We start from the raw sequence: 15,161 nt of genomic DNA, 5'->3' as shown, positions 1-15,161 counted from the left end.
CGAGTGCAAAAACAACTAGAAATTTTTGCTATACCATGGACAGATCACATAAAAAATCACAGAAAGTAAATGAAATCATCATCGGTTACCTGATTCGAGTTCGATTTTCCCAAAACCAAATCGAATGGAGCGATTCTTGAAGCGCAAAGGCGAGAGACAACGCTGAGCGAATCCTGATTGGGCGAGGCGACAGAAAGCGGTGGAGCCTAGGGCTTGAAGGTGGATTAGGGGATCGAATAGAGACGAGGAGAGATAAAAGAGAGAAGGAAGGGAAGGACCCAGAAACAACGGGAAGGGGTGCTAAAGTGCGCGATGGTGCGTAGAGGGCATCCAGTCGGCCCATCTTTGGATAAATGCGAAAAACTGAAACTCAATTAAGCCAATCTCATCATTCTCATTAAAACGCTTAAAAAACTAAAAAGTAAGTAAATATTTTCCTCTCCGGTCCTCCCGCGAGGATGAACCGCGATGACTTTGACAAAGTCAAATCAAATTTCTCAAATTACATATATATATATATTATGCTAAATTTTACTTTATTAAGCAGGGTTAAATATCTAAATTAAATTAGGTTTAATTGGTTCGGATTTGGTATATTGGCATATTTTGGGTAGCCTATAAATATTAAATACACATAATATAGTTAGTTATTTTATTAGATACGAGTATTTATTTAATTATCTTATTAGATAAATTCTATAAAAATACAAGTCATGTGTCAAATAAGCCACTAAATTTTGATTTACTGTTTAACGATGTTTTAATATATATAGTGACAAGTTACAATAATTAATTTATGGGGTCAAGTGTCAAATAAGCCACTAAATTTTGATTTACTGTTTAACAATGTTTTAATTTTATTACAGAGCTAACTTTATTTTTTATTAAAATAATCCCATATAGTCCCAAATTTAAACTTAAAGAAACGGTTCATTTGTAGTTTGTATTGTTTTAAAGTATAATGATCAATTTGATTTCAACTCTTAATGCATAATAACCCATTTGTTCTATTTCAAAATATGGTGTCTAATTTATCCTAAACTCTTAAAGTAAAATGATTTTTTTAATTTATTTTTATATATGAAACAATTTCTCGTTGAATACAACTACATTTTTTAAAGATTGTATTTAGATAGGTGTGTTTCAAATAATTTCACTACAAATTTATTTATTTGAAATACTTACATTTTATTTTATTTTTTCATTTAAAATTCTTATATATAAAACTCAATTATTGCCCAATAACCCTAGTTATCTCCAAAACAATATGCCTAAATCTGGTCCAACAGATTTCCCCAATACAAATAAGATGGGCCAAAAATCCATAAACATTCCATTAGCAACTACCAACATTTTTTAGTGGGTGACAATTCATAAGCATTAAGAGCATAATTCGAAGAAGTAGTTGGTTTTTAGAAACCTATAATTAACGAGTTGTCATTTTTCTCATGTTATTAGCAGTAATTATCCAAATAAGAGGTGTCAAAAGGGCCGGGCGGCCCAGCCCGTGACGGGTCGAGCTTTGGCCCGGCCCGTTACTGTTCATACGGGCCCGGCCCGACCCCCATTGGGGGGTCAGGCTAGGCCAAAGAAATTGGGCTCACGGCCCGTTGGGCCCTTAAGAGTTGTTAGTGGCAAATTGTCCCTTGATTAGTCAACTATCTCATTTTTTGTTAATCAATACAACAGTTCGCCATTAACAACTATCAACATTTTTCAATGGGTGACAATTCATTAGTACCAAGAGCAGAATTTGAAGAACTAGTTAGTTTATAGAAACCTACCATTAACAAGTTATCATTTTTCTCATGTCACTAGTAGTAAGTAATCTATATTTCCTGTAATTTTTCAGAGCACCAGACATTTAAAATTATCTAAGGTTCCAAGGTATTTGTTGTATTTCCCAAAAATAATTAATGTAAGTCACGATTTTTTTCTCATATATAAGGGAATACATGATCAATGATTAGAATTATTGAATTTTGGTGGTATACCGACTTTAATTTTTTCTTATCACTTGTTGTTTAAGTGTAGCGAAATTCCTAACTCTTATCTAAGTGAGGTTGTCTTACATTATCACTTAGTGACGAGTTGTCATGTTATTGTCCTTCCTTAATTAGTTAATTATTTTTTTTTTGTTAATTATTTTTTTCTTTTAACTTGAATACTCTGCTCTTTTACTTGATTGCTCTAGTTTCAAACTACTCGAGACACCTATAAACTTGCTTCGTCCCTGTCCGCCAACCCTCACAACAAGTTCGCCTAATTCTTGATTAAATTTCTACCATAAATGAAATGATTTAAATCCAATTATTATAATTGTAGTAGTTTTTATTTATAGCCCATTATAAGAATACAATCTGAAAACAATAACAAAAAATAAAACAAATCAACACAACAGTTCGTCCTTTGTAATTAATGAATGAAATTAAATAGTAGTATAAAAAAATATTTAAACTATCAAAAGGTAATAGATACAGCCATATAGGCACAAAATAAATGAGATGGAATGGAAGGATGGCGAGAATACATTGAATAATTTGTGTGTAGAAAAATAGGGTCTTTTTACATGCCACCACTGGCACTGGGCCATGCTTCATCTCTTTTTAGAAGCGTTGGGGGATTGGATTTAAGTTCATGCCTCATGGTTAAAATTTTCCTTTCGTTTGTAGCATTGTTCCCGTTTTAAAAAAATTGAATATGTTTGTGATAAAAATAGTCAAAATAATTATTTATTATTTTATTTTTTTATAAAATGTTTCTTTTATTTTCAAAAAATTATTCTTTAAAAAATAAATACATTTTTACTGTTATAAAAAACTGAGAACAAATTGAAAAGAGTAGAGAGAACAAGTCTTAATTTTTTATCTTTCAGATAAAAGTACCATTACTTGGGCCTGATATTTTGGGAAGATCCAATTACTTGTATTTAGCCTCCTAGTCCCATATCGCCGAAAGTATACACAATATTTTTCGATGAGTTTTGAGCCCAAAAAATCCGAAAAGTATCGGTCCAATTCCCAGATGATAATAAGATTAAAGGCGAACGGGCATTAGAGGTTTACAAAGAGAGAGTTGATTATCAGCAAGCTCATTAATTCTCTACTGCAGTGAAGAAAGCCTAAGGTACGCTAATTTTGTAAATTAACTGAACAAGACACGGATTACAGCTGCGTGCATATATGCAGTAGCATGCACTCTTATTTTTATTTCTCCTCCTCCTTCACCTCCCTTCCATAGCTGCTTTGTTTTCTTTTTCCCTCAATACATTGGGCCAGCTGCAAGGATTTCCCGAGTCAGCTTGTCATCCTTGCCAATCTTGTGGTTCACAAATACCTCGAAGTTGTTCTTGAACAGGCTGGCCAGCTTCAGCAGTGTTTCCTGGTAGGCTGCCTTATCCGACCACTGCGATTAAACATCAAATGTTAATTACACGGAGATATTCATGAACTATACCATGGAAATAGATCGGGGGAGAGATTACTGACAGTGTTCACTGGATCAAGGATCTCTGACGGCACCCCATCGATCTCGGTTGGGATCTCAAGTCCAAACACCTTCGTCTTTCCATAATTCGCCTTAAGAAGGCTGCCCGAGTGAATGGCATCAATGATTTTTCGGGTATAGGCTAACTTGATACGGCTACCACAGCCATAGCTGCGCATGGTAATTCAATCCATCCGGTTATTTTCTCGTTGAACTGAAAGAATTATTCTTCTATATATGTGCATAACAGATACACACCTTCCACCTGACCAACCAGTGTTGACAAGCCACCCAGTTGCACCATGCTTCTGCATCTTTGCAGCCAGCATGGCAGCATACTTGGTTGGATGCAGCATGATAAATGCTGCACCAAAGCAGGCTGAGAACGTTGCCTGCGGCTCCTTTATACCGTCTTCAGTTCCGGCAACCTATATTCGCCCTTGATTTAGTCACCCAATTTTAATTACTTGCACCTATATAAACTCAATACAACACGACAGTAGCATTTTTCTGGATGTGGGAAGCGGGAAGACCATGTTTGAAGGTGAGTTACATACCAGAGCAGTGTAGCCACTGATGAAATGGTACATAGTCTGTGCCAGGCTTAGCTTGCTTACAGGTGGAAGCACACCAAATGCATCACAGGCCAGAAGTATGACATTTTTCGGGTGTGGACCAATGCATGGTATCTTTGCATTGGGAATGTATTCGATGGGGTAAGCCGCTCGAGTGTTCTCTGTGACAAAAGACAAGCAGAAAAGTTCAGTATCTATTGTGATCATCTTGACCCTACCAGGGCAACCAGTGCCTATTTTTTTCTAGTCAGAGAGCAGCAATCATGATCTTCCTTTATAAATGTAGATTGGTTTTACTCTTAACAATCCACTTTGTCAAGCTGATGAACAGAGTCAACACCTTTTTTACGTTAATCACGTATAAATTGAATAAATATTAAAACATTGCCACCAGCGTTTGGAAAAATTTTACGAACTCAACTGTACTTGAATTTGCATCCTAAAGTCAAAGATAAATGATTGAACAGGAAAATCCAAGACGAGACATCAATTACCTGTCACAGATTTGTCGGCATAATCAACTTCTCGGGTATGCTCATCGAATACCACGTTTTCCAGAACTGCCATGGGAAAGTATCTAATTGAGCAAAACTCCATGTATTGCAAGGAAAAGATACATGACAAGAAAATATATGTCATTTTGAAAGACCCCCATTGTTAAACATTACCGGTTCCAAACTTGATAGCATTCCAGATATCAGGCTCCTTTTCCTTTGAGAGATCTATGCACTTGGCATAGCAACCACCTTCTATGTTTGACACGCCATTATCACCCCAACAATGTTCATCATCTCCAATTAGGTACCTATTATGATCCGTCGACAGTGTCGTCTTCCCAGTACCTAAAAGAGAAAAGAAAACAGAGAATTCATCAATAACATTGGGAAATAAAGAACTAACACATGGAAACCTCAATCAAGTTAGTAAATCACATAATATTGAAAAGATGATGATCGGGCATACAGAACAGAAACAGAGATAAGAGTAAGAAGGGACATATCAGAGGGGAAAAAGGCAGAGGAGATGGCTGCGGATGGCGATGACGATCCGAGTGGGATGCCTTACCTGAGAGTCCAAAGAAGAGAGCAACGTCTCCATCTTTTCCCATATTGCAGCCAGAGTGTAAGGAGAGGATTTGACGATTAGGCATGAGATAGTGCATTACACTGAAAAGGCCTTTCTTCATTTCCCCGGCATACTGGGTGCCAAGGATAACCATTTCCCTCCTAGCGAGGTTTATATCAATGCTAGTAGAGGATGTCATGTAGTGGGTGTACCGATTACACGGAAACTGTCCAGCATTGTATATAGTGAAGTCCGGAGTACCAAATTCCTCCAGCTCTTCAGGTGTAGGTCGTATACACCTGCCACCCGACCAGTTATATTCTTCTTTTTGTACATTTAACGTATTACATTGATTGCACCATTACCTATCACTAGCATTTCTTCATCAACCGGTTTGTTAACATTATAACAATCAATATCATTATATGTTAAGATGCTAACGTAAACGAGACTTATCTGGGAGGGCGATTATCATTACACCTGGCTCGACACAAAAACACGCAAATATTGCATCTGTTTATTGTATTCGACATTTTATGTTACTTACATGTTATGCATGAACAAGGAATGGTAAGCTCTAGCCGAGACAATGCGGACTTTGATTCGGTTCTCAGGGTCCCAGTTCAGGAATTGATCATTGACGAATACCTAGCAAATCATAGAGATACAAATTATTACCAGTGGAGAAGCAACAATCCCAATTCTTTTTCTCATCTTTTAAGTTCAAGCGTATGCTTTTTAGTGGATTAGCCTATTTATATTTACGAAAACTATAGAACGAACAATAATATCGTAGACACTGGGTGCTAGTAATAAACCAGTAGATTTTCTTTAGAAAATACTTCAAAAAATAAATTGATTATAAAAGCAGCCTCTTGTATCTACTAATATTGAAGCGGGATGTGTAGCCAAGAGAACTACTCTTTTTTCTTTTTTCTTTTTTTTTCTTTTTTCTTTTTTACAGTGAAACAGGCCAAGTAACACAAGAAAGATAGGGATAAAATTGCACATTGATAGCAGTTTTGGTCAATTGGGTGGAGGACAATAAGCATAGATAAATAAATAAATAAAAAGCATATCGTTAATTTGGTTCCCGATTCAGTTTGAGAGAACAAAGCAATCTACCTTGTCCAAAGAGTTCAAGTAATCAACAGCCCTTTCTCTGTTGACCATGAAAGTGTGCTCGTCCATCTCGATGTTTGGCGAGCCCCTGGAAACAAGCATTTTCAACTCCGTCAAATCCAGAAAATAATTACAGAGAAAGTAATGGCTGAGGGAAAATAGTTACAGAGAAAGAGATGAAAACATACTTTCCCCACCAAAGCTCATCCTCGGTGGTCTCGTCTTTGACGACGCGTTTGTCCTTGGGGGTCCGCCCGGTCTTCGCTCCAGAAAGCGTCGCCAGGGCGCCGCCAGACGTTATGAACGATCCTTTCTCGTACTTTATGGCCTGCTCGTACAGCTCTGCATCCACCAACCCAGCAAAATACCAATTGTTAATAACAGAGCGCAAATAACTTGACCGTGAGCTTGGCACTGTATATGTTTGTGTATGTTGATCGTGGCGGGCTAGCGGGATTGGGTATGTGGGTCCCACTTTCATGGGCCACAACCTCTCTCAATTTGTTTCGTCAAACAAATTTTATATTACTCAACCCAAATAATATAAAAATTTCGTTAGTACAGATTATTTTCGTGTCATTTCCACTAAATTTTTGCTCAAGAGATTTAGACATATTTCTCCTAAAGGACATGAGAAGGAATAGAAAAGAGTTACCTGCCGGTGAGAGATTGTAGAGGACGTGAGTAAACTTCAAAGAGCTATCGCTAACGCTAATTGTAGGTGCATGGTGGACATGCGACACGTGCGAGAGCTGTATGCCCTCAGACTTCCGGGCTGGGTCTCCTTTCACCACCTTAGGTCCCGTCTCTCTTGTCAGAGAAGCCAACGAGGCGCTAGGAAAAATGAGGAAAGGATTAGAAAATAGATGCCAATACCAAAAATAAAATATTGGACTGCAATTTTCTAAAATTATTATAACAAATAATGGAGAGGAGGACGTAATTGATAACTGAACAAACCTCATCAACCTTTATCCAAATCTTTTATGTGAAAGAAAAGATACAAGTTACATTTTAAGGCAAAATAATAATGTTTTTAGCCAAACAATTCCAATAAATGAAATTATTATAAATTTTATGTGTCACATGAGTACTTATTGATTTTATTTGTGAGTATCATATTTTCCTAAAAAAAATAATTCCAAAACGTTTGTGTGATCGATAGAGATGGAATACAATTGGGAATTTTTTTTAATAAAAAATACACTGGGATAATAATATAATAAGAGGGGACTGCATATTATAATAATTTTTCTCCACGGTTGACAAAAATAACATACATATTATGTTACGAGTTTGTTTACACCTATATTAATTCCCGTGAGACTTGTTTAGTTGCTTAATTGTTTGCTAAGGTTACGAAATGGAGTTACTTGTTCTATTTGATCGGCAACCAAGGAAATTCTACTTAATTTGTTTCCTTGAATCCCTAAAAATTTCAACGTATAAATTATACCATCAAAACCAAATTCATTGAACAATGAACAATTATCCTCTTATATTCACAATACAATTTCTACCAAATATGACGTCGGCGACCCGATCGTGGTAGTTACTGCATCGCACAGCAACAGAGTCACGCGTCTGCTGTTCTCATCACCGCGTCCTGAATTTCTGTGAACAGAATAGTCCCAATTCTCCCCAATTGGAAGGTGGGGCCCAACCCCACTCCACCTCTTCCCTTGTCGAGATTGTCCAATTTTTATTTTTCTTGACCTATTTACTTCTATCATATATATATATATATATCGGTGCTTGTGTTCGGTTACATGTGTGACGAAACGAGAGACTCTATTTATATATATATATGATGATGTACCTGATTGATTGAAGCTGTTGCTTCTGGCGCTCTTCTTCGGACATGGTGGTGAAAGCACCTTGAATCCCCTTGATGGGAGTGGTCGGAGCAGACTTCTTCCTCTGCAGCGAGTGAAGCTCGTCGATTGTCTGAGCCTTCACCGGCGGCGAACTGTCATCATGGCATACGCTGTTCGATTTCTTATGCGTCTGGATCTTCGCCAGTCCGTTCCGTCCAGGCCCCGCGGATCCTCCTTTGGCGCCAAGCTTCGTGTCTCCGTTCATGTTCGTAGCCATTTCTTCTCTGCTGCGCAATAATATATATTAGATATACACACATCATCAAAACAAAAAAATTATAGTCGGAGCGAAGAACGAGATAGAGAGAAAAATGAAAATGGTAATGTTCCAGAGAGAAAAATCAATAGTGATAGAGATCGCACCGGGAAGAAGCTCGAGACGAAAATGAAGAACGAAAGCTAATGGACAGTGAGGAGGAATTAACAGTAGGATTCGATCATCAAGTGACAACAAGGGGGGTGCGATGAAGCGGCGATGGAAGGTGGTGAGGAAAATGTGGACTTGGAAGGTGGGTATTTAAAGGCTCCAAGCGGGCCCCGCTTAACCGAGGGTTACGGCTAACCATGGTTAGGTCCTATCCGTCCTCATGGGTCCGGGTCCTGGTTCTGGTTCTGGTTCTCGTTCATTCACGCATTAACGCTGTCATCTGGATTGTAAACACTAATTTTGAATTCTAATGTATCCACTGTACCCACCATCTTCCAGCTGACGTCACTGTTCCCGTGAACTACTGTAACTTTATCCGCCCTACTTTGACTTTATAGATTATTGTTTTCGTTTTTACTTTTTCTCCAGAGTAACATTCTTTTTTCAGCAAATTAAAATGATTATTCTTAAAATTTGTCTTAATTATAAAAGTGTTCATTAAAAAATTATTTTTGTACCAAAAACCCAAGCAATTTCTGTGAGCCTTGAAAGTTAAAACAAATGTCTTTATTACAATAAATTTAATTAACACAAAATATTTAAATATAAAAATAATATATAATAAATAAATATTATTTAAAATAATCTATATTTATTGTGCTTTGACTATCAAGATAAATATTATATTCATAAATAAATTTGACAGATAATTCTCATAAATTGACGTAACATAGAAATATATATCATTTATCAATTATTAAATTTAAGATAATAATTATTAAAAATTAGAGGAATATGTCATTTTATTTAGAAAAGGAAAAAAATGTCATTTTTTTGCCAATAGTTATTTTATTTAAATTTTAATGGCATCTGTAAAAATATATTCATTTTTCAAAAATATATATTTATTATAATCTGATGTTAACTTGAACATTTTTTATTGATTAACTTTATTGTAGTAATAAATGTATTTGCTTTAACACCAACAAATAAAAAATGTTTAAGCATAAAAATGAAATATAGTAAATGTGTATCCTCTAAAAGTATATTAAATGTTCTTTAACAAGTGATAATAGATTGAGTAATGTCTTAGTTGGGGTGTAATAAATACATATTTTTTAAATGAGATACATTTTATCAGTTTTTATGCCTTGAAAGTAGACATGGTCACCACATGACAAGTATGGTATTATTAAACAAAATCGACCTTGAACTAGACGCCTATTTAATCAATTATGAACAAATTCTTAATTTTTAGTACAATAAAATACCTTAATGAAAAGTAAGAGACTTTTTCTCGATTTTCATATGTCACGTGGCCCTCCTAAACATCTCAAGATATATATTTGTCGTGTCATGAAAAATAGAAAGGACAATAAGACACTTGGTAAGATGGATAACGTAAACTAATAATAATGACATAAGTACCATTGTCAACTCTTAACAAAAGACAAAACTTTGTATTAAACTGAAGACAAAGCTAATAAATTGCATATTTGTCGCAAGCTAATTGATTGACTCCCCTACTTGCAATCATGGATATGACATGATCACACCAATCATGGACCTAAAAAATAGCATAAGAAAATCCTCTTAATAGGTATGCCATTTGATAATCTTGAAACATATATTTTGTGAAAACTCAATTATTTTGATTAATAAAAATATTAAATTAAGCATGGGAGAGAATTCTTGACAAGTCTTGAGTCGTCTCGTTCTTATTTATTTACTTTTTTTTTTACAAGAGCAATCTGAATTTTCTCATGGAGCCCATGTTTATTGACCATGTTAATTAGGTAATTTATAAATATATTAGTGACTATTTTTTAAGTGTTAATAAATTAGTTTTAGTTATAATAATTTTATTAATTAGTGATGAATATAAAATTTTAAAAATTATTTTATCAGTCAATAAATTATTTTTAATTTAAAAATAAATATATATTTACTATATTTTAAGCAATGTATTTAGAATACTGAGAATTACAAAAAAAAATCAAGAAAAAAAAAGAATCATTTTTTATTTAAAGCCTTGGTATATAGAGCGTGGAGATGCGCTGGGCCAGGGAGGAACAGAGAAATTGCTTGGGAAATTGGGAAAGAATCTGTGCCGCGCCAAGTCGTCGCAAAAGGGCGTAGTAGACTGACTGACTCTGATTGGGCTGTCAAAAAGTTGATTTTGATGTTATACCTTTTCCGGTAATGTTAATTTTGATGTTTATAATCTTATTTAAGAAATTAATAATATCTTTAAAAATTGTTAATTGTAAATATTTTTATTATATGTATAAAGTGTTTATAGTCTTTTTTTTAAATTAGAGAATTTTTTAAAAATATTTAAAATAATTTTATAATTAACATTCAGGTGCACAAAATTATAAAAAAATTATGTAGCAGAAGTAATTCGATATTTTTTATTATAGAATTGAAGATCATTAAGTGGGAAAAGAAATAAAAATATGATAAATATAAATACCACCGAGTTATGAGGTGTAGAAAGAGAAGTATTTAGATTTCTAATTAATTATTATGAAACCGTAAAACTAATTAAAATGCCACCATCAATTTTTATTCTGAGAATGAAATGTTATGGATAAAATATGTATATCTTATTCTCATATTTACATGTAAAAACAAGTGTGTATATATATATATATGTGAACTTGAAGTAGTTATATATATATTAAAATAAAATTATGAATTTTTTTAATTTATTCATCCATAAAGAAACCTTAGAACTAATTTTTTTATCCCTTTTTCCTGTATTTATTTTTTAAATTATTGATCTAGATTTCTAGATCTCACTAAGTGATTTTTTAAACTTTTTTGTTCGTTTCATAATTTTTGTTAGAGAAATATGTACATCTTATATGTACCCTAGTACTCTATTTTTAATTTTAATTACAAATTCTATCATATAGAATTTAAATAAAATAAATTTAATATTTTAAATAATTATTAATATTTTATTATCTAAAATTTTATTGTTTGACAAATAACAGATATTTCTATCGTGATTAGCCTATGAAGTAATGAAATTAATTGAATTCATTGTCTTTGTTATCATTATTTAATCTTACAAAGAGCCAAACATGCTCATGAAGACATATTAAACGTGCCAAATTAGATAAAGAGAAAAACACTAATTGTTTTTTATTATGTGTGTAGAACCAATTACTTATTATTATGAGGTAGAATATAATAGTTGAATTATGACAAAAAAAAAATGAGCTATGAAATTTTAACTTATTTTATTAATTTTATTTTTATTGCTACTAACATATGGTAACAAAAATAGTAGACCAAAAGCCCTCATAGCATAGCCCAGTGGTCAGGAGTGATCCTATACAAATGTATTTTGCCCTCACGTCAGTAGGTGTGCTAGGGATCGAAATTAGATGTTTGATTCCTGATTTATTTCTCATGCTGATATCGTGAGGTCGAACAGCGATAAACACTAATGATAGCGCGTAATTAAAAAAAAAAAAAAGACAAAACAACTGTCATCAAATAAATACTTAGAATAATTATAAGTAACGGGTTGATAACTTAAAAAAAAAAAAATTAAAGGTCAACCTCAAATAAATTCTAGTTGAGTGATTAAAAATCAACTTGAAGTATGGAACAATTTAATTTTATTACTTTATATATATTACGTGTTTTATCAAAAGTATAACAATGAATTATGAGTTTAATTTGACTGATTTATAAATCTAATTAAATTTAAATAAAAGTTGTACCACAAGTTAAACATTAGCAGTTGAATTGTATCTTGTTACGTATTTCTATTCTTTTCCCAGCACTATGACTTGTACTTATAGTACAAGAAATAGAAACAATTATATATTTTCTGTTTAAATTATTGGATTTAGGTACATCGCTAAGATAAGAACAAGATACAAACGTCAACCACATGCCACATGCTTATACTTTTGAAAGAGTCGAACAACTAATAACAATTAAATTAAAAAAAAAAAAACAAGTTTTAAAACCATAATTAACAAAGGCGCAATATCTTCGGTTGTCTGGATAAGCCGCCTCGCCTCTGGATTGCATCGTGACGTCCACGTCATCAGCTAATCGATCTAGTCGTCGAAGGTGGTGACACGTCATTGTGCTTAGGCAGGAAACCGTCCGAGGTTTAAGCGTGGTTTGTCAGCGCAGATCTTTGATTTTTTCTTGGATGCATGGATTATATTATCTTTGGATTTGGAATTTTGGACCGCCACCGCCAGTGGTCCGGCAAAGCCAGGAGGAGGTTTGTGTCCGTACCTCTAATTCAGCTTTTGAAGGATTTTAATGCTAAGGCGGACAAAAGTCCATGGAAGAAAACTGAGTCTAAAATAATAAAATAGATAAATTAAACATTTCAAGCAGAGCAGGGAACTAATTAAATCCAATTGAATTATTTTTGGGTTGTGGCCCTTTTAGCATTATTATATTATTTTTTTGTTGTTGTCGTAAGCATTATTTTAATAATAAAATTATCAAATACTTTCTATAGGAAAAAATACTTTTTTTTTTTTTTTAAGTTTACACAGCAACATAATAAAAATAAAATAAAAATTAACAAATTTATTATACTAGATTCAAATTGACACCAAATCATAGGTTCTGATTATATAATCCCACTCCCACATACAAAGTAAATATTTTCCCCCAAAATAGATACTAGATAGAAGGCCAGCCAGAAGAAATTCATTTGGCTGTGGCAGATCACGAGAGGACCGTGGCGCCAGTGGAATCGCAATCGCATTAAGATGCGGTGGGTTAGTAATATCTAGAAATATCACCCAACGCAGCTTTATTGACTAATTACTACTACTCAGGTAAAAACCACCGTAATGATCATATTCCCAACCACCCTCTGCCAAAAGAATCCAATCCAATTGCCACCTTTTTCTTTTCTTAAAAGGTTGATGCATCATTAGATGTAGATGATAAGTTTTTTATGGGTATTAACTAATTTTATTTTTAAAATAAAAATAAAATATAAACATAAGACTTATTTAAAAATTTATTTAAATAAATATACAAATTAAGATTAATTCATATCTCTGCTGAAATACTAAGAATAACAGCAGTGAAACAAGCAACCAAGCTGAAAGCTGAAAGCTCTGTGTAGTAGTCTGAATGCAAGAGCCAGCCAGACCCATTTCCCGTGACAAGCCTGGATGGTAAAGACGGCGACGTTTTAGCTTAGAAATTGCAGTAAGTAAATAAATGGGTATAACGTGAGGAGATAAAGGACCGGGGAAGGGCGTATGTGGTGGCGAAGGAGCAGAGGATCGACCTTTTGTGATTTTGCGGGTTATGTTGGTGACGTTGATGGGTCAATTTGGATGAGAAAGATCAACCATAAATTTGTCTGGGCCTGGGGGAGGTGGCTCTACCGTTGTATATAATTTGTTGTAGGAATTGATGAAAAGGGCGGTCGGGTCGTCAGTTCCAAGCTTTGAGGGAAGATTCACAATATCCAGAGCTTCCAGACAACAAGCCATGGATAGCTCCACCTTATCAAAGGATCACTAACTAGAATAATATGTTTGTTCGGCCGGAAATTAATGTGAGTGGGCGCCAACTGATTTGGACTCTAGAATATGGCAAGATGCGTGTGTGTGCAGTGAAAACAACACGTCCTTAGAAATTGTGAATTGACTCCCATCCCAGTCCCAGAGAGGGGAAGCAAAATAATAATGGTGGATATGTATATGTATACACTTCCATTAACTCCTCTCCGAATAAATTCCGCGAATTGCAAGTGACGCGGCTAAAGCCTAATAAAGCTAGCTGCAAGGAAGGCTGGCTCTCAAGTCTCGCGTTCTCTAAAATTCTTTTTCTTTTAATTGCTTCTTCCATACGCCGGCCCTCCCTCCCTCCCTCCTATCTTTTCAATGCACAAGGAGTCATGGGCATCACCCATCAGCGCAAAAGCCACCAAGTTTTTCAATAACAATATCTTCTAAAAACGCGTCTGGACTTTTAAATAACATCAACGTTGTCTAGAAGGATGACACCACACCAAAACCCCCAACTTTGATTCCTTGTCGTGAAATAGACTGCCAAAGCCCAAAGCGCTTTAACTTTTAATGCTTTACAGGTAAGATGAGGAGGAGGGGCAGTAGACTAGTGGTAGTCTTCAGGGTAATACCTGCACCGGTTAAAAACTAAACTTCCTTTGAAAAATGCTCCCAGCGAATTTCAAAGCTACCTGCACGCAGAACTAATTGCTGCCCAATCTCTGGTTTTGTAATTCTGTATATGATAGTGGCTAATTAATACCATTTATCCATTTATTTTTAATAAAATTTTAAATAAATTTTGTCTTTGTATTTCAATTTTTATACTCCTTATAATTTTAAGCGAGGAATTGAGATTTTTCTATATCTTAATTTTAGATAATTACATTAACACCTCTTACCAGTTACCATTCCATTCCTATAAGTGCCTAGAATTGGGGCAACCAAGAATTTCTCTGGCTCTACTCTGCTGCTGTTGCCGGGGGAAGAATCGGTCATTGTATCCTAAGGCTAAGCTATTATTAGTTAATGAGAACACAAACATGAAAACCTCATATTCTATTCTTGTCAATCTATCATGCTCCGTGATATTCTATTCCTGCATATATATATAGCTTTCTTTAGTGATGTTCCAGAGGCAGTGGTCCAT

At 34.4% G+C, this 15,161-nt stretch overlaps 2 protein-coding genes across 2 annotated transcripts in view; both read right to left on the bottom strand.

Moving 5' to 3' along the window:
• LOC127803719 (probable starch synthase 4, chloroplastic/amyloplastic) overlaps positions 1-362 on the bottom strand; it is a 56,912-nt gene extending 56,550 nt beyond the window's left edge. Inside the window, exon 1 of the mRNA XM_052340155.1 lies at positions 90-362. The gene's annotated coding sequence lies outside the window, so the exon portion shown is untranslated. The remainder of the gene's footprint in view (positions 1-89) is intronic.
• A 2,635-nt stretch (positions 363-2,997) lies between these two features.
• On the bottom strand, positions 2,998-8,643 carry LOC127804317 (phosphoenolpyruvate carboxykinase (ATP) 1). Its single transcript, XM_052341173.1, has 13 exons — positions 8,489-8,643; positions 8,068-8,349; positions 6,904-7,082; positions 6,437-6,590; positions 6,252-6,336; positions 5,674-5,774; positions 5,127-5,425; positions 4,730-4,903; positions 4,556-4,621; positions 4,044-4,222; positions 3,745-3,914; positions 3,489-3,657; positions 2,998-3,405 (listed from the first exon to the last, which is right to left on the bottom strand). Exons 2-13 carry the CDS (start codon positions 8,340-8,342, stop codon positions 3,262-3,264), a joined length of 1,995 nt encoding a protein of 664 aa, XP_052197133.1. The 5' UTR covers positions 8,343-8,349; positions 8,489-8,643; the 3' UTR covers positions 2,998-3,261.
• Positions 8,644-15,161: the final 6,518 nt, after the last annotated feature.

This window comes from Diospyros lotus, chromosome 6 (genome assembly GCF_014633365.1).
Source record: "Diospyros lotus cultivar Yz01 chromosome 6, ASM1463336v1, whole genome shotgun sequence".
Classification (NCBI taxonomy): Eukaryota; Viridiplantae; Streptophyta; class Magnoliopsida; order Ericales; family Ebenaceae; genus Diospyros; species Diospyros lotus.
This window is presented reverse-complemented; position numbering and strand designations above follow the sequence as displayed.